The following is a 25,872-nucleotide window of genomic DNA, read 5'->3' as shown; positions in this document are numbered from 1 at the left end:
ATCCCGTCATTCCAGATTGTTTCAAATAGTGGGTGCAGGGCCTCAGCATTTCTTTCAGCATCAACTTTTAGAGCCTCCGGTGGAATCTGGTCTGGTCCAGCAGCCTTCCCCCTTTTCATCTTGTTAATGGCACCCACAATCTCTGCTATCGATGGTGGATCACAGCTAATTGGTAACTCATTCCTTGCAGGCAAAATTTCTGGCTGGTTGTCTGGTGGTGGTCCGTTCAGAAGGCAGTTGAAATGTTCCCTCCATCGTTCTGATTGAGCCTCTTTTCCAAAAATAGTTTTCCCATCTTTGTCTTTGACTGGTACCTCTGGTTTCCCATATTTTCCAGCAAATGTCTTGGTAGTTTGATAAAGGATCCTCATGTGTCCTCCTGTCGCTGTTGCTTCTGCTTCACAGATCTTTTGACTTCCTTAGCTATGGCTCGATACTGCTCTTGTGCATCCAGTCTTGAAGCCCTTGTTCGGCTTGCGTTCACTTGTTCCTTCCTTGTTCTCCTCTTTTCAATAAGGTCCAAGGTGGTTGGACTTATCCATTCTTTATGTTCCGATTTCTTTACCCCCAATACCTCGTGGCAAGTTGTTATGTAGACTTCCTTGATCTTTGCCCAATGTGACTCTACATCTATGTCCTCCTCGAGCTCAGTAAGCGGTTGGAATCTATTACTCAATTGTAGTTTGAATTCCTCATTCTTTTCCCCATCAAGTGCATTCACCTCGAATTTTCTTCTTGTATGTGATCTGGTCCCATGTTTTCTGAGTCGGAGCTTAAGCTTTGCCAATAGCAGGTGGTGGTCTGATCCAACATCTGCCCCTCTCCGTACTGTCAAATACAATGGGCAAAATATATTTGTTTGGTCGGTGTTACATGGAATAGACATGCAGAACTTCAGTGTAATACCACAGACAGCTTTGGAGAGAGAGAAAAAAAAAATCTTTAAGCTTGGATTTGAATAGTGAAAGGGACTATAGATAGTATGCGCTTGGCTAGGAAGCTCACAGCATTGCCATCCGGAAGTACAAACTCTGTGTAACCATGAACTTTTATAGCCTGGCCAATACACTTTAGTGAGAATTACTCATAAACATAGATGGCAAAAATCAATAACAAGGACCTGAGTGACGTCAACTTCGTTCTATCTATAGATATGTTTCTCCTAAGTCTAACATAATGAGAAGGAAAAAAAAAAAAGAAAAGAAAGAAAACTATTTATATTGAGCCATTCTCGTTACCCAGTTACCAAAAAAAAAACAAAAACAAACAAACCCCCCCCCCTCCCCCCTATATATGAGATAGATAGATAGATAGATAGATAGATAGAGAGAGAGAGAGAGAGAGAGAGAGAAGAGAGAAAGAGAGAAAGAGGGGGGGGTATGAGAGAGAGAGAGAGAGAGAGAGGGGGGGGGGTAGAGAGAGAGAGAGAGAGAGAGAGAGAGATAGCTAGATATATAGATAGATAGAGAGAGAGTGAGAGGGAGATAGATAGATAGAGAGATAGAGAGCGGGATAGAGAGAGAAAGAAAGAAAGAAAGAGAGAGAGAGAGAGAGAGAGAAAGAAAGAAAGAGAGAGAGAGAGAGAGAGAGAGAGAGAGAGAGAGAGAGAGAGAGAGAGAGAGAGAGAGAGAGAGAGGCCCTGTCAACATCAAATAGTTCGCCAGGAGCGGTGGATTCATCATCGGTCCACAGCATGGCCATGGTCCAAAGCCTTGTTATTTATTTGAATAATCCAAATTATTTGCCCTCTCCAAGTGGCGCTGTGGACTTATACTGGAATGTGACCATTTGATCTTGCATGTGTCCCTACCTGAAGCCTTTTACTAGCAGGGAAACAATCGGATAGATACCTATATCTTTTAGTGGTTTATTTATTGGTGACACGATATCCCCCTCCTTGTTGATCATTGATCATAAATGCCGCACTTGAATCCGGCGTGGACTGTACACTACCTTATCGAATCAGAAGTTGTGTATTGATAGCAGTACAACAGTTCTTTAACTTAGCTCCGTTTCTTCGAAAAAGTGCCATCAACTCCTAAGGACCAGGGAATAGGGTTTTAATTTTAAATGTTCACTGGTAAGTACCCAACAACAGGTCTATAAAACTCAAAATGATAAAGTTCTGAAGGTGACAGAAAAGTAGAGGAGTACGATTGGTTTTGTAGCTTTAATTGTGCTTTTACTTCAGTCTACTGCTTATGTGATTTGGGGAGGACTTTCGTTGTTTCACAGTCACAGCACTTTCGCTTTCATTCATTTATTACTTAATCTTTTAGCCATTATGGGCTTTGTGATTTGTTAATTGAAGTGCAAGCAATCTTGGGACTCTGTGCTAAAGGAACCATTATTGAACAGAAGAGAGATAAAGGGGTTGTCAAGAGGAAAATCCACCAGAAAGGATGGATTTTGATTGTTGTTTCGCGGCGTAGACGTAGATTAAATCACACGCTATTTCTGTTATTTAGGCAGTTGGTAAACTACAAGGGTCGAATTTACTGCCTCACACGGTTGGGGTTTGGCTTGAGTTCTGCACCACGGATAATGTCAAAAATTCTAAAGACAATATTGGGGAAAACTGCTGAAGTGAAACGTGCAACAATATCATATGTTGATGACATTCTTATAGACGAAATAGCATGTGGCAAATGTGTTGATTACTTACTTGAAAGAATTGGGGCTAATAACCAAGCCGCCAGAGTCATTGATTGGTGGTGCTGCACTAGGATTGCGCATATCGAAAAGCGGAGATAGGAGGTTAATGTTTTCACGGGGGAAGGAAGTACCAGGGAGTATACCTGATAGTATTAGTATTGACAAAAGAGAGCTGTTCTCAATATGTGGAAAGCTAATCTGCCATTATCCGATTGCTGGGTGGCTTCGTGTGGCATGCAGCTATATCAAGAGAGTAGATGGGGGAATGAAATGGAGCGATGGAGTCAACTAAAGAGCAATTGAGATACTACAGGATATGTTGTGAAGAGTGAAGGATGATGATCTTGTGAGAAGAATATCGCGAGTTTTGAGGTCAGAGACTGGAATTGTATGGTGTGATGCAAGTAATATTGCCTTGGGTTGTTTATTAGAAATTGGAGATAAAGTGTTAGAGGACGCATCGTGGTTGCGACAATCAGACAATTTCAAACACATCAACGTAGCTGAATTGGAGGCAGTAATGAAGGGCGTCAATCTGGCACTGAAGTGGGGAGTGACACGTGTCACGATAATGACAGACTCAGCAACAGTGAAAGGATGGGCGCAGATTGTGTTGATGAGTGAGAAAAGGTTGAAGACAAAGGGAGTGGCTGAGTTGCAGGTCAAAAGACGTTTAGGGGTTTTGAAGAGTTTAATAGATGAATTTGACCTTCATGTGTGTATACAGCTTGTGCCGTCGATAAGGAAAAAGGCAGATGAATTAACGAGAGTGAAGAAAGAATGGATTGAGTTAGGAAAGAATGGAGATGGAGAAGGACAATTTGTATGTGCCCCTGTTGCTCCTGACCTGAAGGCCCTGCATGAGGTTCATCACTTGGGTGTTGACCGAACGTTTTTCCTTGTTAGAAAGGTCTTTCCAGAAGTTCAAAGAGCTGATTTTTGTAAAGTAATAAGAGCATGTGAACAATGTCAATCAATCGATCCTGCTCCTGTCGTTCACGAGAGAGGAAGCCTCATTGTTTTTGATGATTGGGAAAGGTTGGCGATTGATGTGACTCATTACCACCAAATTGCATACTTGTCCATCGTTGATTGCGTCCTGGGAAGATTTTCCATCTGGAGGAAACTGACATGTGAAATGGCAGAATTTGTTACTGCAACATTAAATCAGTTGTATCTTGAGAGAGGGGCTGTGAAAGAAATTCTAATGGACAATGGGACTGTGTTTTGGTCAGATTATATGCGCCGGTTACTCGAAAGGTGGGGAGTGAAGGCAACATTCAAGGCTGCCTACCGACCAAGTGGGATTGTAGAAAGACATCATCGAACAGTTAAGATGTTGGCAGAAAGGGCAAACATTTCACCCATGGAGGCTGTTTATTGGTATAATTCTACACCCAGGCACGGCGTCGATGGGGAGACTGTGCTGTTTCATGCAATCTATGTACGAGTGGAGAGATAATCAGACCACCGAGAATGAAGCTCCTAGTAATGGCAGTGAAAGAGTGAGTGGAAGATTCAAGACTGGTGAGAGAGTTTGGGTGAAACCGCCTCATGCCAGATGTACATCAAAGTGGGAAAAGGGTACTGTGACTGCAGTGAATTTGATTAACAATGTTGATGTTGATGGTATACCACAACACGTGTTGGATATACAGTGTCGTTGAAGCAGAAAGCGAAGACAATGTGGAGAACATCACCAGGCCACAATGGGGGTTTGACGTTCTGAGATTGGAGGAAAGTGACGGTGAGAAAAGAGAAGGTGAAATTCAGAGATTGGAGGAAGAAGGCATTGAGGAAAGTGGAGAGAGCACAAGTATCGGGTGATCTGGAGTCGATGAAGAAGTGAATCCATGTAGAGCAGAGCCAGAAGATGAAATTGGAAAAGTTGGGGGATTGAGACGGGTTAGGACAAGGACGCGAAGGCCACTGGTTTGGCTCTGGGACTATGATTACTCATTGGATGATGAAATGGACGATTTGTAATAGTAATGGACTTAGACAATGTGATCTTTCAATCAGGGGAGCGTGTGATTTGTTAATTGAAGTGCACGCAATTTTGGGACTCTGTGCTAAAGGATGTGAAAATGATAATTGAACAGAAGAAAGATAAAGGGGTTGTCAAGAGGAAAACCTGGCAGAAAGGATGGAATTTGATTGTTGTTTCGCATAGATTAAATCACAGACTTTCAATTAGTTGCAATGACCAATAAATATTATACTATTTAATATAAGTTTCATTTTTATAAGTGGGGTGATATTTTTCTGAACTGCACCTCAGCATCTACTCTGGGTGTGTTTCGATATATTCCATCCAAAGTTTCTGCAAATCAATAAAATGGACCATTCACTCAATTTATTAGATTTTAAAAATTTTTTTACAGATTCTTCACTGACTGGATTGACTTATTTGAATCAAGAGTAGCTGACAATGAATACACAGGTAAGATGGTGTGTTTCTTTGTTATTTGTGAAAAGAAGGTATAATTGTGTTGGAATATTGGCAGGGCTTCTTCTGGTTTGCCATCTCTAAATGTGGGCTATACATGGTACCTGCTAGAATAGATAAAATGTTATAATTTCTTATCCCTCTATTATTTTCCACCGCCATACTTTTCTTTTTTTTTTCAGCCGTCATACTCAGCGCTATTTTGACAAATACAGCTTTTAGAGCTTACAAATACATGTCATTGAGTTCTGTCAGTACGTGCACGCTTAAGGTTCCATTTGGAAACTATGATCAACTCAATTTTGTTATTCAATTTATATGTCACCCAATAGTATGTTACATGTTGTAATTTCCTCATGCCCTTCCCTCCCCTTCTCCAATTTATAGATAGAGCTAGCAGTAAATATGAGAAGTCCTTGTTGTGCAAATAAAGTCAAGAAAGCTATTCAAGAAATTGAAGGTAAAATAATATTATTATTTTTGTAAAGTAACATTAGAAAATTTTAAAAAAATACAGAACAAAGTAGACCTAAATTTAATTTTCTTTGTAAAAGGTATAGAGGAACAAAAAAATAATCAGCTTTTTCATTACATCTCAAGATGTTGCCAAACCATTCTTTGATGAGATATAGATAATCCATTGAACTGTCAACAAGAGTCAGACTTTTGAAGGGAAACAAAGCATAGGGCAAATGGATTCCTTTCTTGTTACTCTCCATTTACTGCTGCAGATGAATAATCTCCAACTACAAAGCATTCTGGCTTGTATAAACAGTAATGAAAATTATTTGACTCATTGATTTTAATTTTGAACTTGCAGGTGTCAAAAATGTCAATGTGGATCCTGTCAAACAAAGCGTTGTAGTTGAAGGAAATGTTGTAGCTGAGAACGTGAAGGATATTGTTGAAAAGAAGACTGGAATGCAAACTGTCATAATGGGACTTGGATCTGCATGTAAGTAGGACAGGCTCCTTTTGAAAATTATATTTTTGTTATTAGAAACTTTCCCATAAGGAGATCAAGTCTTGTGAGGTGAAATTGTTACTCATGACAAACACAAACAACGATATTTCAACTGGATGACAGTTAATCACAACAACTTAAAGTCAAATTTCTGATTCATCCAATAGATGCGTTTATAGAATTGAATTGCTGCTATTAATATGAAAATGATACTTATAACTGTAAAAATCCTATAACATTGTCGCAATATTTCTTTCATTATCTCTTTTTTTTTCGTTTCTTCTTTCCTTCTTTTAAGTCATTAATTTAGTATTATACACTTTAATACAAATTGTTCATTTTACTAAGAAAGAATGGTTGATTATGATGAAAACTACTGTGGAAATAATTCAAAAGTGTGTGATAATGTTCAGAAATGAGAAAAAATAAGGGACATTATATAACAGAAGATCAAACAAGGTCAACTATGTTTTGTTTTTTTATTTTAGTCTTCACGTTTCTTTTTAGTCCTTGGCCATGCTTACTAATTCTTTTCTGTTTTTTAATTGTTTTTTAATTTTTTTATTTCAGCAATGAATAAAAACTTGGGTTCAGCTGTAGTCGCCATTTCTGTTGGTAACTCCCCTGTCCGTGGTCTTTTACGAATGAATCAGATTGATCCTGAAACATGTGTTGTTGAGGGTAGTCTCAATGGATTACCAGATTCTGAGAATTTGTATGTTTCTCTTCACGAAAGCGGCGACTTAACTGATGGTTGTGACAGCTGTGGCCCTCCCTACAGCACTGTTGATAGAGAAAATGATGTAAGTTCATTACTCTAATAGTAATTAATATTTCCAATTTTCGGGAAACCAGAGGAGGGAATTATCAGTTATTTAGTGGTCTACCTCAAGAAACGTTCAACAGCCACCACATCATCATAAATGTCACTACTACCTGCACATCATCATCATCATCACCACCACCACCACCACCAGCACCACCACTATCATTATCATCATCATCATCATCATCATCATCATCATGATCATCATCATCATCATCATCATCATCATCATCATCATCATTATTATCACCATTACCACCATCCCCATAATCACTATTTATCTTCATTTCAACCACTAGTACCATCTCTTTTCCTCTGGCGTTCATGTTGTTTATTGGATGTTGATTGCCATTGGATAAGACAATTCACTTTCATGTGGGAGACAAGAGTTTAAGCCCAACTCTTTGTAGCTCATTTTTCCCTTGAGCAAGGGGGCTAAGTTTCTTCTTCTTCTTCTTCTTCTTCTTCTTCTTCTTCTTCTTCTTCTTCTTCTTCTTCTTCTTCTTCTTCTTCTTCTTCTTCTCCATGGGTTTGGCTGAAAATTTATGATATCTCTCTGGAAATATTTTATCATTTCTAATTAAAAGTAAATTTTCAAAAATATAATCTTCAGGGTATTGGATTTATAAGTGAACTGAAACCAGATGATGAGAGAAGTGTCCAGTTCCGTTGTACTTCGTCTCAACTTAAAGTTTCAGACTTATTTGGGCTCTCAATGGTTGTACATGATGGAAACATGCAGCAAATCAAACGTAACCAAAGTAACAGGTAAATAAGCTTAGTTTAACCAATGTTAAGGTCACTTATCACCATTTAGAATTCCTCCATTTTACTCTTCCAAATGAAATAAATAACAATGGAAAAATAGAATAGACGCACTGATCTAATCCACACAAGTGAAGTTAATTTGTCTATGTTAGCAAATCAGGAGTTGGAAGTATTTTGTCCAAAACAAATTGACGAATGATGTCTTTTTGGTTTAATTGAAGCGTCTATTCTATTTTTATATATATTTGTTTGAGCTTCAAACACAACATTTGCAACCTCCGTGTGAATTCTTTGCTTAGGTACTCCTAGATAGAATACAGATAACCCATCAAACATCATACTACAATGTCAACAGAAATCACTCACCTAAGTGAGAAAATTAGAGGTCAATGACAAAATACTGAAATTGGAGCTGGTATTTGGTTATTTATTGTTTCCAAATTAATTTGTTTATTCATTTGTATTCTTTTAAAATGTTAAATTTTGACTTTTTTATTTTTGGCGCAATACATTTTTGAAAACTAGTTTCAATGCCATTTAATATAAGGGAATGAGTTTCTGCTCAATTATGAAATGGTTTTAGTATGTAGTGAATATTTCATTAGATCTATTGGGCACGTATATAATTTATGGGGTGGTAACCATTTCATACAATGCAGAGTTTTAAATAGTCATTTCTATGTGAGAAGTTCAACCCATTGTGCCAGTAGAATAAAAAAATTTACGACAAAAGATAGAACAAAGGAGGCTGATAGAACAAAGGAGGCTGATTGACACCCAAAATTGAAAAACAATGGTAATGAGGTGTAAAAGGAAATGGTTGACATAAACCATTACAAAAATGAATGTTTCAGGCCCCCATTGTGAAATGAAAAACAATAGTTGAGCTATTTGATTTCTTCATGTGCTCTGATTTTAAGAAACTACATTTATTATACAAATGATTATAAATAAAATTTATAGAGCGTCAATTGCCATCTAACTTGTTCAATGGCGCTCACAAGACAGTTGACATGAGAATTTTAAGAAAATAAAATGATGCAATTTTAAGAAAATTAAATGTTATAATCGTAGATGATCTATTAAGTTATGCTGATATCAATGATGAAGAATGTGATTTTGAAATATTAAGGAAAAGCTAATCTAAATTATTCTGTCTTTAGTTTAGACTTGAAGCACTCAATAATATGAACACTTCTCGTAAAGACAGAGAGAGAATTCCCAAATTCGCACTGCCACAAAGTAAAATGTACTTTCTGAGAATTTTGTTTTAGATATTTTTCTTTCAAAAGTGGTGTGTTGTGAGGAAGCGGAGAGCCAGATGTGGCATGTACTCCGATATCAACGACATTAGGTATTGTGGTGCTAAGCCACAAATACATTAAAAAGTTATACAGGCCAACTTGATCTTAACTCTCTTCTCGATAGGTAACCAATGTAACTGTTTCGAAACAAGGGAAATATTTTCTCTAATGTTTGTCCTAGTTATGATTCTTGCAGCTGTGTTTTGAAGTTTTTAAATTTTCACCAAAGCTGACATTGGGAGATCAAAAAGTAGGGAATTGCAGTAATAAATTCTGCTAGGAACACTACCAGTCTCGCACATTTTTCATCTTTAATTTTAATTCTGCTACCTAATCTGTTATCAGTTGAAATACAATAAATATTTTTGTTTAATGCAGGTTGGCGTGCGGTATTGTGGCAAGGTCCTCAGGATTGTTTGAGAATTCCAAGCGTTTCTGTGCTTGTGATGGTGTCAGCATTTGGGAGGAAAAGAAGAAAAGAGATGCAGTTTCTTCCTCCTGATAATGATAGGTTATTTTTTATTCATTTTTTGCCACCTCAATTATTATTCTTTAACAAATACTGTTGCATTTTTTAGGGGGGGGGGGGGGGGGGGGGGGGGGGGGTGAGGGGTTCTTTTTTTTTATTTTTAAACTAGTAAATATCTTTTTTTATATAACAAGTGAAATAACAATGAATATTATTTACTTTGATATGATATGCAGAAACTATCTCAAATAAAATTTATTTAGCGTATTTTTTTAGACATAATTGATTCTATTAACTTATTGTTTTAAATCTAATCGTATGTTTAAAGGGTTTACAAAACGGTTCCAGTGCTAGGCAAAGCAGCTAGAAAATTACAAGAAAAACCCTGGACTCAGACTTCTGATTGTCTGACAAATAACCACTATCACTGCAGGTGTTACTGACTGCTAAATTCCCATAATGCTGTGAGCTTTTTTTCTGCTATTTTACAAACAACATTGAACACATTAAAATGATGATGAAGCCATAAGAGTGTGCTTCATAATGCATTTACGTCACATGAAAGTAAAAAATAAGGGATCAGGCACAAGTGTATGATAAAAATATTGTATTCTTGTATTATTCAATCAGCTTCGTCTGTGACTGTATCACTTATTTTAAAAGAGATAAAGAAAAATGAAATCAGTTTGACTTTTGACATTTAAACAGTTGCTAAAATTGTGAACAATGACACTAAATGCTTTCCGCAGCTTCCTTCATTCCTGAAACCTTGTTGAATGGTGTTGAGAATTTGGTAGTCCTCTTTATAATCAATATGTTACTGTAATATTCTACCCATTTTCACTTTTTCATATACAGTAAACCTCATTCTCCACAACCTTTAACCTTGGTAAATGTGGCAGTGGATCTATAATAAATAGCTTTATGGTGAATTTACTCTGTGCTCTTTATTAAGTTGACAATAAGGTTGGTGATAAAGTGTTTTTTGACTGTATGTCCCTTGTTAAAGAGTTGAATCATTTTAGACATTTTTCAGTCATTTCAGTTGACTTATCCTAATTGTCTGATTTTATTTGTTTAATTTGTATGATATTTGTATTAATTTGTGCCATTCCATAGATTCTTAGAGCTGTTGTTACACAGAACAATAAGGAGGATGCTATTTTTTCCAAAATTTCTAGAATTCTAGAAATTAAGAATTTCTTCGTGATTTCATGAATCGTCCTAATGTATAACGTTTGTGATGAGGTTAAGAAAATACATAACCTAATGTGAAAATCAACTTGTCTGTCATCAATTTTAATTATTTATGTAATTTTAATACATGTTACGAAAGTTTGATTTGGAAAATCTTGAACTATACTTTATTTTGATGTTAGATGGTAGTTGTATCTAACATACCACTTTCTATTTTTATGGATTCTTTTAAATCATCAAAAACATTTAAAAAAGACGTCAAATTAGTTTCAGGCCATTTTTAGGTCAATAAAACTGCAAGAATTTATTCTTGTAATGTCTTGAAAAAATTAACCGAGTTGTTTTCATTGTTATTTTATATATGAATAAGCACATGGCTGTTGGCAGTGGCGGATATTGTTGGGAAGTGATTTCAAAAAGGATGCTTAACAGGCAACTTGTACTGTAAGAAATGGAAACCTGATTCCATGTGGTGTATCGAGGGGATAACTCATGCATTGGAAAAGCGCATAAAGCATGGTGAAGCCATGCAACTGTGCTATGACAATGTAAATATTTAATTATTATATTTAACTAATGATTTTAATGGGATTAGAATTTGTAATATTCCTATCAGAACTATAAGAGTTAAGCTCTCAACTAACTAATTGTAAATAATTTGGTAAAAGAAACACATATAGTAAAAGAGGAAAATGGGTTTCACCATTGTCTTAAAGTGGTGTGGAATTGGCAACTGATGTATGTGTTATCTTGGTCTTTTAAAAAAAAAAAAAGAATAAACTCTGTTAGCTTTACAGTGGTCTTCATTTATAAGCGTCAGGAATCAAGCAGAGCATGCTTATAGCCAGATTGTGATTATAGGTAGATCGGTTTTTCAAAGTCTATGATCATTGTTCATTATTACAGTAACAACAACTCTTTCCTCTTAGGTCCCAAATGTATACATGATGGTACGCACCAGGTTGCAGACTTGGAACTGTCATTGGTCCATTAAGAAGTCATTTCTAGCTTTTTATTCTCTTTTTGATTAATTTTTGTTAGGTTAAATAAATCCTTTCTTTCCTGCCACAATATGCGACTGCATTATGCTGTAGGTGTGGGACTTACAATGGGTAAAGAAGCTTGTGATTGTTGCTTGTTTGACTTTAGAGTGGATGTTCTTGTTTATGTCATCTTCTTTTTCTGTGAACTGGTCCAGAGTCTGTTCTCGGCCTTAAGTTGAAGATGAAGTCTGATGGTTTTAATTGCTTGTTTGATATCTGAGATTGTTGGTGAAGAGTGCAGGTATGCAGGATAAATAAACTTGTCAATAGATGCATGTGTAAAATCAAGATAGTCATAGACAAAGAGTACAGGTGCGACCCTTGTCTTCAGTCCTCCTATTGTACAAACTATGGTCATGAAATGACTGTCTTTATCAACAATTAATTATGACCTCATCTGGTGACAGTCTGAGCTCTCCCTTCCCTTACCTCTCTTCCAGCACTGTGCCAGTGTCACCACAAATGGACAGTGTGCCAAACACCGCCTCCCCTTCCTGCCCTGTTTCAATGAGCTACTGAGCCTGCCTATTAATATCACTTTAAGATTTTATGATGGCGGACATGCATTGCTGGTGTTAATTATTTTGTGCAAGGGAAGTAATGTTAGGAACAGTGGTGACTAAGTCGTGAACCGTATGTAACTCATAGAGCCTTTTGGTGGTTTCTGTTAATAGTGTTAACCATATCAATCTTTTGTATCTAAAAAATGGTATTTTTCTTTATATTAATTTAATCGTGTTCTAATACTTTTATCATGTTTAAGCAATGGTTAGAAACTTGAGTGCGCTTATAAATGGAGTCCTTTTTGGTGAGCATGCTTATAGAGGGATAAATTTGTTTGGTAAAAATTCTGTTTTGGGTCTCGTGTGCTTATAGCTGGATTGTTCTTGTAGCCAGAGTGTTTATAAATGGAGACCAGTGTATTTATTGGTTTATAAATAGCTATCACAAACCTACCAAGATAATTGTAAAAGGGACTGCTCCAAGGTGTTTTTGTTTTTCAAATTTCGAAGTTAAGGCTGTTCAAGAAGTGTAATTTTAGTTATTTTGTTCATCTGCAATTTGAGTCAGATCAAAGTGATTACTAAGTTTATTGAAGCTGTGGACTGTAAAAAGTTATATACACAAATAAATGTAACAGCTTCAAAAAGGAACAAAAAAACAAATGTGACGCATTTCAGGCCCAAAACCCTTCTTCAGCAAATAGGAAAGACGGTAATACTTTATGTTTAATCCAGATAGGTAAAAATTCGCCATCTTCCTTCTTGACTAGACGTGCTTAGAGCTTTCCTCCTGTCTATATGTATTATTTGTGATGTTTTATCGTCAGAATTTAAACATTAAAAAAAGTATTTTGTTATTTTTTGAAGCTGTTACATTAGACTTTGTAAATGTCTGTGATATGATAAGAATGTATGAAACAAAACCTCTCAACTATTGACAGCCAAAGTGTTTCATGCAGACTTGTACCCTTGACTTTAGTTAATCAATAAATAATGATATCTGTTTTTATTTTGGTAATTTTAATGAAATAATCATAATCATGATATTGGGAATAATATCAAAAGTTTCCTTCAATATGCAAGCTTAAATGCACAAAAATGTTTAGAAGAAAAAAATAATATTCATGTAGTTACAAATGGAAATTGAAAGAATTTCAACTTGTTTATTTATGTCTTGTAATTCAAACCACCAATAGTATGGTGTAATTTATAGTAGTAGTAGTCTTCAGAGCCATTAGCTGGCCCCCCGGAAATATGCAAAAAAATATCCCAAATTATGCGGGGGGGAAATTGCAATTTATGCGGGGGGAAAAGGCAAATAATGCAAGGGAAATTACAAATTATGCAAAACAAGAAAAAATTAATAAATCGCTGTCTAAATTTTTCCATTGCTTTATTTACATTTAACCAATTCAAAATTAAAGAACAACAACGCAAATTCAAAACTTAATTTTTTGTTGTAGCACAGAAAAGCTAGATGTCGCAGAGACGTTGTCTGACAATATCAGATTGTAAACAGAAAAGCTGCGCTCAGCATCAGCGCTGTTGATCGTGGTGTATATGTACCACTTGGCACAAGCAGCCAAAGTGGGGCACTTCATCAGAAATGGACTGCCAAAAATGTGGCACGTCAACAAAAGAGGTGGAGTTCTTCACCGCGAGGGGCCCAATCTGCCGGGTGTACCTCTTGATCTCCTCCTCGGGTACAGTCTGAGCTGAGGTGATTGTCAATTGTAGACTTTCTCATATGGTCCAGCACTAAGTTGCAAGACTTACAAAACAGTTTACCAGCACTAACAAATGTTTCATTTTTAAACTGTTTGTGATGGTCGGTAACTGATGTCTTTGTTGCTGATTTTGTGATGGTCGGTAACTGATGTCTTTGTTGCTGATTTTGCTTTGGCACTCGGCGCTGCCCCATTGCGATGTACCGTACGAAGGCATCCATTCTGGTTGAGTTGTCTTGTATTGATTATTGATAAAACTTTTATTAAAAGGAATCAAACTGGAATCCAGATCGTAACCCGCACGTTAGCCGGTTAGCGAGAGAAAGGCAGTGATCGCTTGGCGCTTGGTTTTGGTTAGATCTCAAGAAGACAAATCAAATCGTACACTTGGAATACGATGGTAACTTAGTAACACTGGCTCTAAACTATCGGAACAATGGCGGACGCCCGTATGAAATATTTCTCCAGCGAGCATAAAGGGTATCCAGAGGAAAAAAAGACACATAAATTTGATCATGTTTTGACTTTTACACATTCAGATCACAAGGCATATAAAAAGTTCTAGCCAGCATGAAAAATAAAAAGTAATGATTTTCTTTGTTTAGAACCAGGATGGCCGCCGTTGCCGGGCGGCGTGACATCAGACTATTGAATCGTATTGGAACAGCCTCCCTTTAACCCTCTCCTTACCACCCATATGAAAATCGTCACGGTCGTTACGATGCCACCGACAATTTCCTCAAATGATTTCTTTTGAACATCACAAAATTTAAAGAAATGCTTTGGTTACAGCTATAAATGCTAATCACTGTGTTGTAGAGCTCACATGTAACTTTCTTGTTTGAGCAAGAAAAGTCTATTTTGTGCTGGGTGGGTGTGAAATTTCGGGGGAAATTCTAAAAATAGCTGGTAAGGAAGAGTTAATGTTAAAGGGAAGTCACTGTCACATATTTGGGAATATCGTCAGACTTTTTCGGTTTCATTTTTCTTCACACAATGGTCATAAATTCACGCAAAAAACCATATTTTGCATAATTATGCGGTAAAAGGTGAATAATGCGGCCGCATTGCGGTAAGTGGCAAATTATGCGGCCGCAGTGCGGCCGCATCAGTCGCATTTTCCTGGGGGGCCAGCATTAGGCCCATGGAGTTTGATTCAGTTTCAATAGCGTGAAACAGACAATAACAATTGCTTGCTATCCTTTGGATAGGATGATATTCTATCACAAAGTACTTTCCACCAGATCTAACAGACCCAGCTACCCAATCACTGCTGGGTGGACAGGGGAGTCAGAAAAAAAATCTCGACTGCATCCGGGATTGATCTTGGTCCTTTTGACTGTGAAGTGAGTGCTCTACTAAATGAATTATCTGGACCTCCATTATTTATAATGAAGGCTTTTATGTTTATTTTCTTTCTACTTAGCATGTTAATGTTGCGATAGACGCATCCTATCCAAAGAGTAGTAATAAATTGCTATTGTCCATTTCACGCTTTAGAAACTGGGATAAACTCCTGCTCCATGGGCCCTATGGCTCTGAAGGACCAACTCTTTTTTTCAACATATTAATGAGTCGTAACTTTATCAAAACAAATTGACAGTGTTGGGGAAAGGTAGTTATTAATTGTGGTAATACTGAGCAATGATTCTGTTGTACAACATGTCTTTCAATTGTAGTCACTGGCCGTTGTTTGTTTGAAACCTACTGATATGGTAAATGTATTACTGGTGTCTCTCAGTTTTCTGTATGGGGTCTTTGACCTCCCATGGTGGGTAGGATATCGCGCTGTATCTTCTATCCCCTTATTTTGTTTTCCGAGTTACTTTCTGTCATTGTCTTAGAATGGGATTACTTGGTTTTGTCCAAGCATTGGTCGGCGTCCTTGACTGTGTGGGAAACAGTAAAATGTCTTATTATAGTTTTGGGAGATGATATATTTTTTCCTTGTAATCATCTCTTTGTTATGTATTGTTATATATGTTATTTTGAATGTTGTAATGTACGCATGGTATGTTCCTTTTAGTGTTATCCTGTGCTTGTGTCTGGATGAGACTTTTAGGTGATCTCAAACTAAGTAGAATGACAGTATTCTCTTGGAATCTGCCTCTGTTCTCTATTTGTAACATTCCCCTATGTCTTATTTTTTCTTGGCTGCTTTAATTGGATAAATCTATAATCTTTTGACTATTCCATTTTCTTATTTTTTACTGGTGCTGAAATATCCTAAATTTGTCACAAGCACCGTAAAACCTTAAAAACAAAAACAATCAGCCTGTTTTCTTCTCTGGTACTCCTTGTGAGAAGGGGTGACTTTGCAGAGCTGTCACTTTTTAAAATATTAATGGAAAAATATATAAATACAGATGTTTTGTTTTTTAAAAATTCAAGTTATATTTGGTCAACTTCTGTTTTTTTTTTTTTTCGATTCAGATTTTAGAATAAAATTGGTGAAAATTAAGTACTTTGGTCGATGACATGATTTGGCATCAAATTGAATTACATCAAAAGGACGCAAGTTGGAGTCATATTTGCCCATCTGTGTGGCCTTGAGCAAGTCACCTTGTCTTTACTTATGGAATTGCTGTTCTTACAAAAACCCACAGTGGTGCTTTTAACTCAAAAATAAATCTCAATACTCAGAGGGATTCATTAAAACATTCTCTTGCGACTTTGAAAAAATATATGTGTAGATATTTTTTACAACAGGCAAAGTCCATTGGTAGATGAAAGGGAGATTGAGAATAGAATAAAAGACAGTGGGCATTAAGATTTCCAAAGTTTTATTTCTGATTATTTATAACATTTCATAGAGTCAATTTAATACTGGTATAACAAGTATGTTACACTACATTGGAAATATGGTATAATATAAATGATAAGACTAGAGTAAAATCCTTCTTCAATTTGATATTCAAGAGAAATGTAGTGGTTGTAGTAGTAGTAGTAGTAGTAGTAGTAGTAGTAGTAGTAGTAGTAGTAGTAGTAGTAGTAGTAGTAGTAGTAGTAGTAGTAGTAGTAGTAGTAGTAGTAGTAGCAGTAGTAGTAGTAGTAGTAGTAGTAGTAGTAGCAGTACTAGTCGTAGTAGTAGTGGTGGTGGTAGCAGTAGTAGGAATAGTAGCAATAGCAGTTCAGTAGTAATAGAATCAATAGTAGTAGCAGTGGTAGTAGTAGTAGTAGTAGTAGTAGTAGTAGTAGTAGTAGTAGTAGTAGTAGTAGTGGTAGTAATGGTAGCAGCAGCAGTAGTAGTTCAGTAGTAGTAGTAGCAGTAGTAGTGGTAGTGGTGGTGGTAGTAGTTATAGTAGCAGTAATAGCAGTACTAGTAAAAAATTAGATACATTTCGGAGTGCCTCTGATAAAAGGCGCTTTTCTAATGGTCCCTGAAATAATCCATAGACTTTAAAGAAATGGAATATGAATAATACACAATTAAGGAGTGAGATTCAGATTCAATTTGATTATGAGATCAGGCTTTGTTGATGTAGAAATAAACAACAATGATATAAAAAAATAGAATTATATTATAGATATATTTCACAAAAAATATATGTTCTGACTTATGGAAGCACCCAGCTTCTCACCCTGTCTCTCACATTTTCTCACCATACCGTGTAAAATGGGAATCTGGTTGGTAACAGTCCCTGTTGAAAAAAGAACGTTAAATAGCGCCTTACAGGGGTCTGGTCTTAATTGCATTGTGTTTCTGTTGGCTTAGGATCATGTGCAAAGCGCTTTGAGCATGTTCAGTGGATATTGCACCATATAAAAACTCAAGTTCAAGCTCATTTGCTTGTGTTTCCGAATGTAAAATCACAATTATTCATTAACAAGTGTACCAACCAACCAACAAAAAACTGACGTTATGTCATAAACTTCAACTTCAGTATAGTTAAAAGAAAAAAAAGGAGAGGAAAGGTAAATGCATATTAGTATCAGAGGGTGTTTATATTAATCAAAATAAGGCAGTATAATTAGTAATTCAAATTGCACCGTAAAACGTATCAAAAGTACATTTCAAGCATAAAGTATAATATAATAAATGAAGAACATTTTGATTTCATATTTAATATAAAGAATAAGTTTGATATGATTCATTGCAATTTTTTAAAATTAGAGATTGCACCTCACATTGAAACATAAGTAAAGAATACTTACACAATTAGATTTGTATTTCATTTTTGAATTTGGTTCATTGTAGATCTTGTCCTAGCAAAATTATAAATTTCCTTGGCAGTTCTCTAGTAAGATTTTTTCCCTTATGTATTTTACAACTCAGCTAACAACTTGATTGCGGGTGGTTGGATGGGAGCATCACTCTTGAATCATATACCAATGATGTTCGCATGGGTGTACGATCCGATAGTGATGAAGTTTCTTCTTCTCTTTACTAGCCTATCCTGCTTCTTTGGTTTGTGATTGTATTTTTGACAGGGGATATTTTTTTTTCTGTAAATCTTCTGCCTGTTTGTTCTTGGTTATTTATAATTTAGCTTATGATATCTTTAGGTTATGATTTTGATTTACATTTGTACTATTTTTGTTAGATTGCTTGTTTTTTTTGTTTCAGCGGTCTCTCATATAACCTCAATTGTGTTGGAAGAGACCTAAAGCAACAAACAAACAAAAACAACTTGATTCTTGGCCTTAAAATAGTCATTGTTTTTATTAACTGCGGGTTTTTTTTTCGGTCTTAACTAGATATCAGAAAAGTTGAAAGAATTGATGGAAATTTCATAGGGACATTAAGAAAAAAATATTTGATGCATATCGCACAATGAAGACAATAAATACATAATATGTATATCATCATCATACCATAGGAAAACAAATATGAAGATATTAGAAGCTTCCTTAGATAGCATGTGACAAACGATAGTTGACGTTTTTGGTTTCCCCTTTATCAAAAGAAATGATTTTACTATATTGTTTTTTAATGTGAGAACAAAAAATAATGATGACATAATAGATTGCTATGTTTATTTCGTTGACAAGATGTCAAGATGATGTAGTTCGGTGTTGGGGAATTTTTTAAAATGGTGTGAAAGTGATTATGTATTTCAGTGTTGGGGAAGGAAAAAAATGTGGTATGAAAGTATGAAAACAGCTAGACATAGTAGGATATTGAAGGCAGAACCTATACTTGCTTATTTAGTGTGTAATGAAGTGTGCAGGAATGTGTACTGGGTGAAATTGAAATAGGAAATGGAATAGAATAGTACAGAAAGAACCAGCACTTGCCAGCCCAAAACGTATTGGATTCTGCAGGAAACTGGCTTAATGGAGAGCATATCAGATGAATCATATGGGGAATGTTGGTATTGATAATATGAGATTAAGATGAGTATCTATACTGGGGATATAAGTTTAAGGATCAATTCTGACTGCATTTTTGAAAATTGGCAGAACAGAATGGCGACCGTCTTGTCCTCAGCTTGACATTCATTTCCAGTCACTCCAGTGCATACCATGTGTTGTTTCTTGCAATGAAACCAGATTTCTGACTACGCTAGTGGAATTGTGTTGGATACCCCTTCCACATTCCACATGGGACATGAGTTGATGTACCCTTGTAGAGGTATAGACAAGTACTTATCTGGGTAGACTACATGTGTCTTGGTCTCATCAGTGATATCCACTGTTTTGTACTTTTCCCAATAAAATGTCACGTCTTTTATGATTCCTTTTGTAATAATTCTTTGCATTGGTATTTAGACAAAATGTCTGATTTTGGATGATCTGCTGTAAAATTTTGCTATAATTCTTTTTGTACATTGTAGGTGGCTAGATTGTATGGGCAATAAAAAAGAATGCCAGTTTGATGCGCTAGGGTAATCTTCCTAAAATTGCCTCCCTTTTGGTCGGCAGCAATACTCAAGGTTATATAAAGGCATTTATTTTGATAAAGGAGAAACCCAAAAAGTCAATTAAACTATTCTGATGCTATTTATAAATGTTTCACGAATCTTCATATTGTTCTCAATAGACTTTTTAGCTTTCGGCAGCATTATTGAATATGAATAATTTTCATTATAACAGGTGGTGAAAGCCTGTTGGAGGTAATTCCTTTACAAGCAGTAACAAGTATTATGTATAACAAATTAAAGTATAACAAATTAACTGTTGCCAATTAATGTTAACAGTAAATGGCAACTATAATACTTAAGATTACATCCAAAAACAAAATCTTAAACCTTGTAACTTTTGCTGAATAATATTAAGACATTCAAAAGAATACACTTTTTACCCCCTCACACCTTGTGCTACTCCAAATATGAGCAATTCAATTTCAACGAATATGGGATTTTAAAAAAATATGTATTTGACATATAACTGTATAATAATTTTTAAAAACAAGTCTTGTTGTGGGGGCGGGGGGGGGGGGGGGGGGGAGTCGTTAAGGCATGCACTGTGACCCGGAAGGTCCCGGGTTCGAGTCCCGCTTCAGGCACTTTCGTTTTTTTCCTTGAGCAAGATTATTAACCCTCAGTTTGCTCACTTGGACAAAATGGGTGATTCCTGTTGACATCAGACATCTTGTTTGATGAATTATCTATATTCCTTCGTGGAATGCCTAGGCGACGATGTGTTATAATGTTGTGGCGGGAAGGGCATAATTTTTTAAAAAATTTTTTCTTGTTGTGGGAAAACAAGTGAAAAAGTTTGATGCGTCTATTTGAGCAAGACCATGTATTAAATGGTACAGATAAGTAAAATATTAAGCCAGTGGAGGTTACAGAAAAGCAATCAAGATGAATATATATTTTGATAACTATATTGTCTGCTTTGAGAATATCTTTCTTTATTTATTTTTCTCCACCAGTCTTGATCTTTATCGTCATAAACGCTATGAATTCAGGCATTCTTGAGTTCTTAACAACCCTGATTATCCCCTTATATAAATCATATAGGGTCTGTTTAACTCTATAAGAGTGTCTTAATCTCCATGCACTGTCTAAAAACCACATTGGAATCATGATAAAGTCAACACCACCGGACAGGAGAGACTGGCCGACTTTAAGCAGGTTGACTTTTATCCATTATCAATGGAACATACTTAGGTATAAAACAAAAAATTGTGGACCAACAAGAGGGTTTGACATTAAGCAGAAGGTGACTTTAAGAGTGTTGACTTTACGCAGATTCAACTCTATTGCAACTGATTATGGGTATTCTCAGGGTTTTTTTCCCCCCTGAGAAAGAGCCTCAGAAGACAAATTTTTACTTTGGATGAATAAAGGGAATTTAACTTTTTCATATTTTTAACAAAACAATAACTGCAATAATATTAATAATAATAATAATAATAATAATAATAATAATAATAATAATAATAATAATAATAATAATAATAATAATAATAATAATAATAATAATAATAATAATAATAATAATAATAATAATAATAATAATAATTATGATAATGATGATGGGGATGAATTTATCTGGCTTATTATAAACAAGGCCTGTGGGTGTCATTGTCAAATCTATTAAAATTGGTCATCTACATGCAATGCAATTGGTCATCCTCAACAATAAAGCATTGTATCAATAAACATCACCCAACAAAGACAGCCTAGCTGCTAAAATCAAACAATCAACCGCATCACTATTGTCATATCACTTCCTTATATTTTAAATGCTACTAATAATTTTGTTACTTTTTGAGTTGAAAATCTTATCAAGTCAAAGTCAATTGAAGGTAACCCACTATAGGCGATAGACTTACTGGTATTGCCATGCACATAATGACATATCAACACTAACTTATAACCTAGGTTCATGCTGATTTTCTTTTAGATAGTAGGATGATTTTCTGAAAACATTCCAATGAACTGGACAGCTGCTGATCATATTAGATGGCATTCCAAGTTTCGGGTGTAACGATAATGTTGACTGTGATGATGATGATGATGATGATGATGATGATGATTATGATGATAATTATCATTGTACATTATATAATTTGCTCAGCTTGATTGCACATCTTTTTCATTTAATAGCAACACTAGGAAATTTAAATATTATTCATCAACCTAAACATTGCACTTTGTTGTTTGTAGTTGAAAGTCATGTAAACAAACGATCATCAATAGAACAATTTTGATCAATGTCACGCATTGGTCCATCCGATTGTGAATCAAATGATCATGTGCTTTGGCAGACAATAATTTCAAATGATATCCGTTGCAACAGTATAAATGTTAAAGCAATTTAAAAAAATGATTTGTCTAAATATGTTTCTTAAAGACTAAAATGTGACCTTCTGCCTCAATTTGTGTTCATAGCATCAATTTACTAAATGTATTGTTTGTATAAAAAGTTGATACCAAATGATTTAGTATAAAAATTTATCTTTGGGAGATGATAAAATGTTATTTATAAAACTGTCCTGAATTATTGAATTTAAGAATTCATGTTTTTAAGAATGCAGCACAATGTTCCTAACATGTTAGTAACTTGAAGACGTAAACGAAGGAAACTTTGTATTACACGAGATATATTTTCTTTATGATGGTAAACTAATAACAGTCCTAATGCTTCACACAAATCTTCAGCTCTTTCCAAACAACGGATAATCTTTCCATTATTTCCAAAATTATTTAAAGAATGCTCAAACTCAAGCATCACAGCCGTGTGCTCAATTATATGATGAACCTCCAATTTGATTTGAACAATATTTGATATAGCTTTGAAAATCATTTGACGAGTTTCCTTTTTGACTTGTTGTTTCCCTACAACAGGGAACTCATATGTTGAATCTGTGTCCAAAGACTTTACTGAATCATGATCATTGTCAGTGTCTTCACCCGTTCTGCCAATTTCCACAGAATCATTTTGAAACATCAACAGCTGGTCACCAGGACTAAGATTTGTTTCTGCATTTTTTACATGATCCTTATTATTGATTCTCAATTGTTTTGCTGTCTGTAATCTTTTGCACATCCTTTCATTCCATGTCCTCAAACTAGATTTCCATCCTGAAGATGCCATTTTCACATCGCCTATGTATTTACCAGATTCTGATACTTCATAAGCCATTGAAGCGATTTGATCAGCCATGGTGTATAAGGTACTGACAACTTGAGGATGTCTCATTTGTCTATGATTTAAAGCAACCTTGAACCATCGACTAATTTGGAGTTCAGGCTCGCTTGTAGAAGTACGTTTTATCATTTTGGCCTTAAGTGCTGTGTTACTGAACTCAAATCTTTCTTGACAAAGTAAATGGACATTTTTCATTTTATTTTCAATTTGTTTTCCACAAGGCCAACAGAATAAACAACCACATGTACATTCTTCAATCTTTAATTGATTGTTTTTCTCTTGAATAAAAGTCCCGCATTGTGGACATGATTTCCCTCTGAGCATCATGTCTGGTAACTCTTCATCTTTCAAAATTCGATTAAATGTATCAAGGCTTTGAGCCTCGAGGCACTTGTTATAAATATTGGAAATGTCACAACTTACTGGCCAATGTGGACTTTCAAGACATTTATAACAATACTGCCAGTGACAGGAACATCTGACCGGCATGAATGGATCTGGTTTATTCGATTTAAGGATGGATGTAAGGTTTTGAGAGAATATTGGCTTATCACATGAAATGTTTGGACACAACATTCTACCAGATTCCTCCTGAAGCATTTTTTTCAAATGACCATATTTGTAAAATTTTAAAACCAATTTTATGTCCAATATTGACAAGAAAGTTGTGCGATCAACTACTGTATCACAACCTCGCTCAATGCAAAGTATCCTCTCATGATCATGTCTCTTGAGCTGATCATACAATTTCAATTTCCAGCACTCCTCACAAAACCAGTGGCTGCACATTGTAAGTGCAACTGGGAAAGAATAGTCTGTCTTCAGTTCTTGCAAACAAATGCCACATATAGATGATGTCGTTGGACCCTTATGAATCTTATGATTTTTCTTAGTGAAATTATCTTCTTTCAAAACATGTATGTTTGAATCAGAAAGTGGAGATTCTTTTAATTTCATTTTCAGTCTTGCTGACCATAGTAAATTGAAACTACACGTAGGAAGACAAGTTATTGGTCTATTCTTTAATTTTCTTGAATTTTCTATAAAATGTATCACACTAGGGTTGTCCAGAGCTATCATAGCTTTGTGAATTAGTTCGTGGATGGATGTTAATTCTTTAATAATTAATTCTTGAAACATTTCTGAAGGTTTTACTAACGGTAGGTTTGAATTGGTCCACACTCTATATTTGTCCTTGTCGGTATGTGTCGCGGCAACAAAAACGAAAACCATGTACATGCTGATATTTGACTGAGTGATGACCTCAGTTGGTAATATTTGCTGCCTTAATAGGTGATGGTTTGCTAGATGACTTATACTAAGTATGAATCGCCTATTCTTACATTGTGCTTCCTGGTATTTTTCTTTGAACTCTGTAAGAAGAGTATCAGGCCTTAAAGATGTGTGAGACAAAGTCACACAATCTTGTTTACTGAGAACGACATTCTTTTTCTTGCAGATTTCCTCAGATTCAGCAATTTGTTTTCTCTCAGGTTCTATTGTTGTAGGGGCCTCCCTTTCTTCACTTTCTTTTACTCTCTCTTCTATTCCGCACGAAACATCAATACACACCTTTGTAAGTGAATCATTATGCTTTATATCAACATCAGGGACAATGAGATTAATATTTTGAGATTCTGTTCTTGGTAAAGTTTCAAATTGATAATTTAATCCAAGTTGAGATAAGTGTTGGGATGTAAAGAAGTCTCCAAATGTGGCTTCACATTTATAAGAAAAAGGACACTCCTCTTCAATTTCATGCGTAGAGGAATTATATGTTGATTCAGACTTTATCTTTGGATCACATATGACAACATCAACCATTAAAGTTTTCAGATAAGTAATTTGTCTTTTAGAATTCCTAGGACATATATAAGCATCTGAGAATAAGTAACTCAATTTTCTTGACATTTTTCTATTTTTTCTGTATTTACGCGTATCGCCATCAACTCTTCTGCCTTTATCACTAGCTTTTGAAAGGGTTTCGTTTTTCATAGAGTTTTCAGCATCTAGTTTATCCGCTCTTTTCATCAACCTTTCACGTCTTCGTTGTTTTCTATTTGGTTTGTTGCTTTGTTTAAAACAAGGATGCCTGATTCGAATTATTTTTCCTTTGCTCGTCCATAAATAAAGTATATGTTTGTCAACCGCTTTATCTCTGCCGCATATGTGCACTTCATTGTAGGTTGTGGTTATGTTAAAAAGTATACTAGTTTTTGCAGAATACTTTATGTTGCCTTTTGAATCTACATATACATATATCCCATTGCAGTTACAATAATCGGACAATATGAGCGCCAATTTATCTGTTTGCTTGGACCTCGGATAGATTGACCAACTTGCGTCTCGTGTATTTCTGATGCATTTGACATGTGCACTTTTGTCTTGAGCCACATCTTGGCTAATGAAATCGGTGTCACTTTCGCTGTCACTCTCATCAGATGTAGTACAAGTTATACTTGAATCAAAACTGTTATAACGGTTCAGAGTTAGTGGCAAATCGTACAATGACAGTAACTTGTGAACCTCCATGATTCTCCACTTCTTTAACTTTGAAAGAACAACGGTAAATCTATAACAACATGCGCGATCAGATTCTGTCGAAAAGCATTAAAAAGTAGTTTGTGCATTTTCACAAATAAGATTTTCCACATTTAATGTTATTGTAGTTTGCAGGATAAGGAACGATTCCTCCACTCGTGTGGGCTAGACTAAAGTCATGACATGACGACAAGCTTTATTTACATTGACGACAGACTTGGCCTCATCTTTGAGTATGCTTATATTGCAGTTCAGCTGGATATATGTACTGCTCGTACGGAAAATTATTTTTCTGCCTATTAAGAATTTCGTAGAATAAAGCAAATATATTATTATGGAAACGATTATTCGGACTTGTTCATAGAAACTAATAAATGGCGA

The 25,872-nt window shown here is 35.5% G+C and overlaps 3 protein-coding genes across 4 annotated transcripts; 2 read left to right on the top strand and 1 right to left on the bottom strand.

The window, feature by feature from the left end:
- Positions 1-1,989: 1,989 nt before the first annotated feature.
- Positions 1,990-22,933, top strand: LOC144957400 (copper chaperone for superoxide dismutase-like). Of its 2 annotated transcripts, XM_078888684.1 has the most exons (8): positions 1,990-2,080; positions 5,040-5,098; positions 5,492-5,564; positions 5,925-6,059; positions 6,639-6,871; positions 7,508-7,662; positions 9,345-9,477; positions 22,875-22,933. In XM_078888684.1, exons 2-7 carry the CDS (start codon positions 5,087-5,089, stop codon positions 9,466-9,468), a joined length of 732 nt encoding a protein of 243 aa, XP_078744810.1. In that variant the 5' UTR covers positions 1,990-2,080; positions 5,040-5,086; the 3' UTR covers positions 9,469-9,477; positions 22,875-22,933. The 2 variants fall into 2 exon arrangements, with proteins under 2 accessions (XP_078744810.1, XP_078744799.1); XM_078888673.1 differs by lacking the exon at positions 22,875-22,933 and having other exon boundaries at positions 9,345-13,616.
- Positions 2,839-4,117, top strand: LOC144980434 (uncharacterized). Its single transcript, XM_078928093.1, has 2 exons — positions 2,839-2,908; positions 3,087-4,117. Exons 1-2 carry the CDS (start codon positions 2,839-2,841, stop codon positions 4,115-4,117), a joined length of 1,101 nt encoding a protein of 366 aa, XP_078784219.1.
- Positions 22,167-25,603, bottom strand: LOC144957390 (uncharacterized). Its single transcript, XM_078888662.1, has one exon. The coding sequence runs from the start codon at positions 25,480-25,482 to the stop codon at positions 22,309-22,311; it is 3,174 nt and encodes a 1,057-aa protein (XP_078744788.1). The 5' UTR covers positions 25,483-25,603; the 3' UTR covers positions 22,167-22,308.
- Positions 25,604-25,872: the final 269 nt, after the last annotated feature.

Source organism: Berghia stephanieae, chromosome 1, assembly GCF_034508935.2.
Source record: "Berghia stephanieae isolate SIO BIC M18660-M18661 chromosome 1, UCSD_Bste_1.3, whole genome shotgun sequence".
Taxonomy (NCBI): domain Eukaryota; kingdom Metazoa; phylum Mollusca; class Gastropoda; order Nudibranchia; family Aeolidiidae; genus Berghia; species Berghia stephanieae.
The sequence above is the reverse complement of the archived record's forward strand: the minus strand, read 5'-3'. Positions and strand labels throughout refer to the sequence as shown.

What these genes read in the sequence shown, in the direction of transcription:
- LOC144980434 (XM_078928093.1), top strand. Translation starts at nt 2,839, where the DNA reads ATGTGGAAAGCTAATCTGCCATTATCCGATTGCTGGGTGGCTTCGTGT. An exon ending in CATGCAGCTATATCAAGAGA is followed by an intron (nt 2,909 to 3,086) that starts GTAGATGGGGGA and finishes GTTGTTTATTAG; the next exon opens with AAATTGGAGATAAAGTGTTA.
- LOC144957400 (XM_078888684.1), top strand. An exon ending in AATGGGACTTGGATCTGCAT is followed by an intron (nt 6,060 to 6,638) that starts GTAAGTAGGACA and finishes TTTTTATTTCAG; the next exon opens with CAATGAATAAAAACTTGGGT. An exon ending in CTGTTGATAGAGAAAATGAT is followed by an intron (nt 6,872 to 7,507) that starts GTAAGTTCATTA and finishes TATAATCTTCAG; the next exon opens with GGTATTGGATTTATAAGTGA.
- LOC144957390 (XM_078888662.1), bottom strand. Translation starts at nt 25,482, where the DNA reads ATGGAGGTTCACAAGTTACTGTCATTGTACGATTTGCCACTAACTCTG.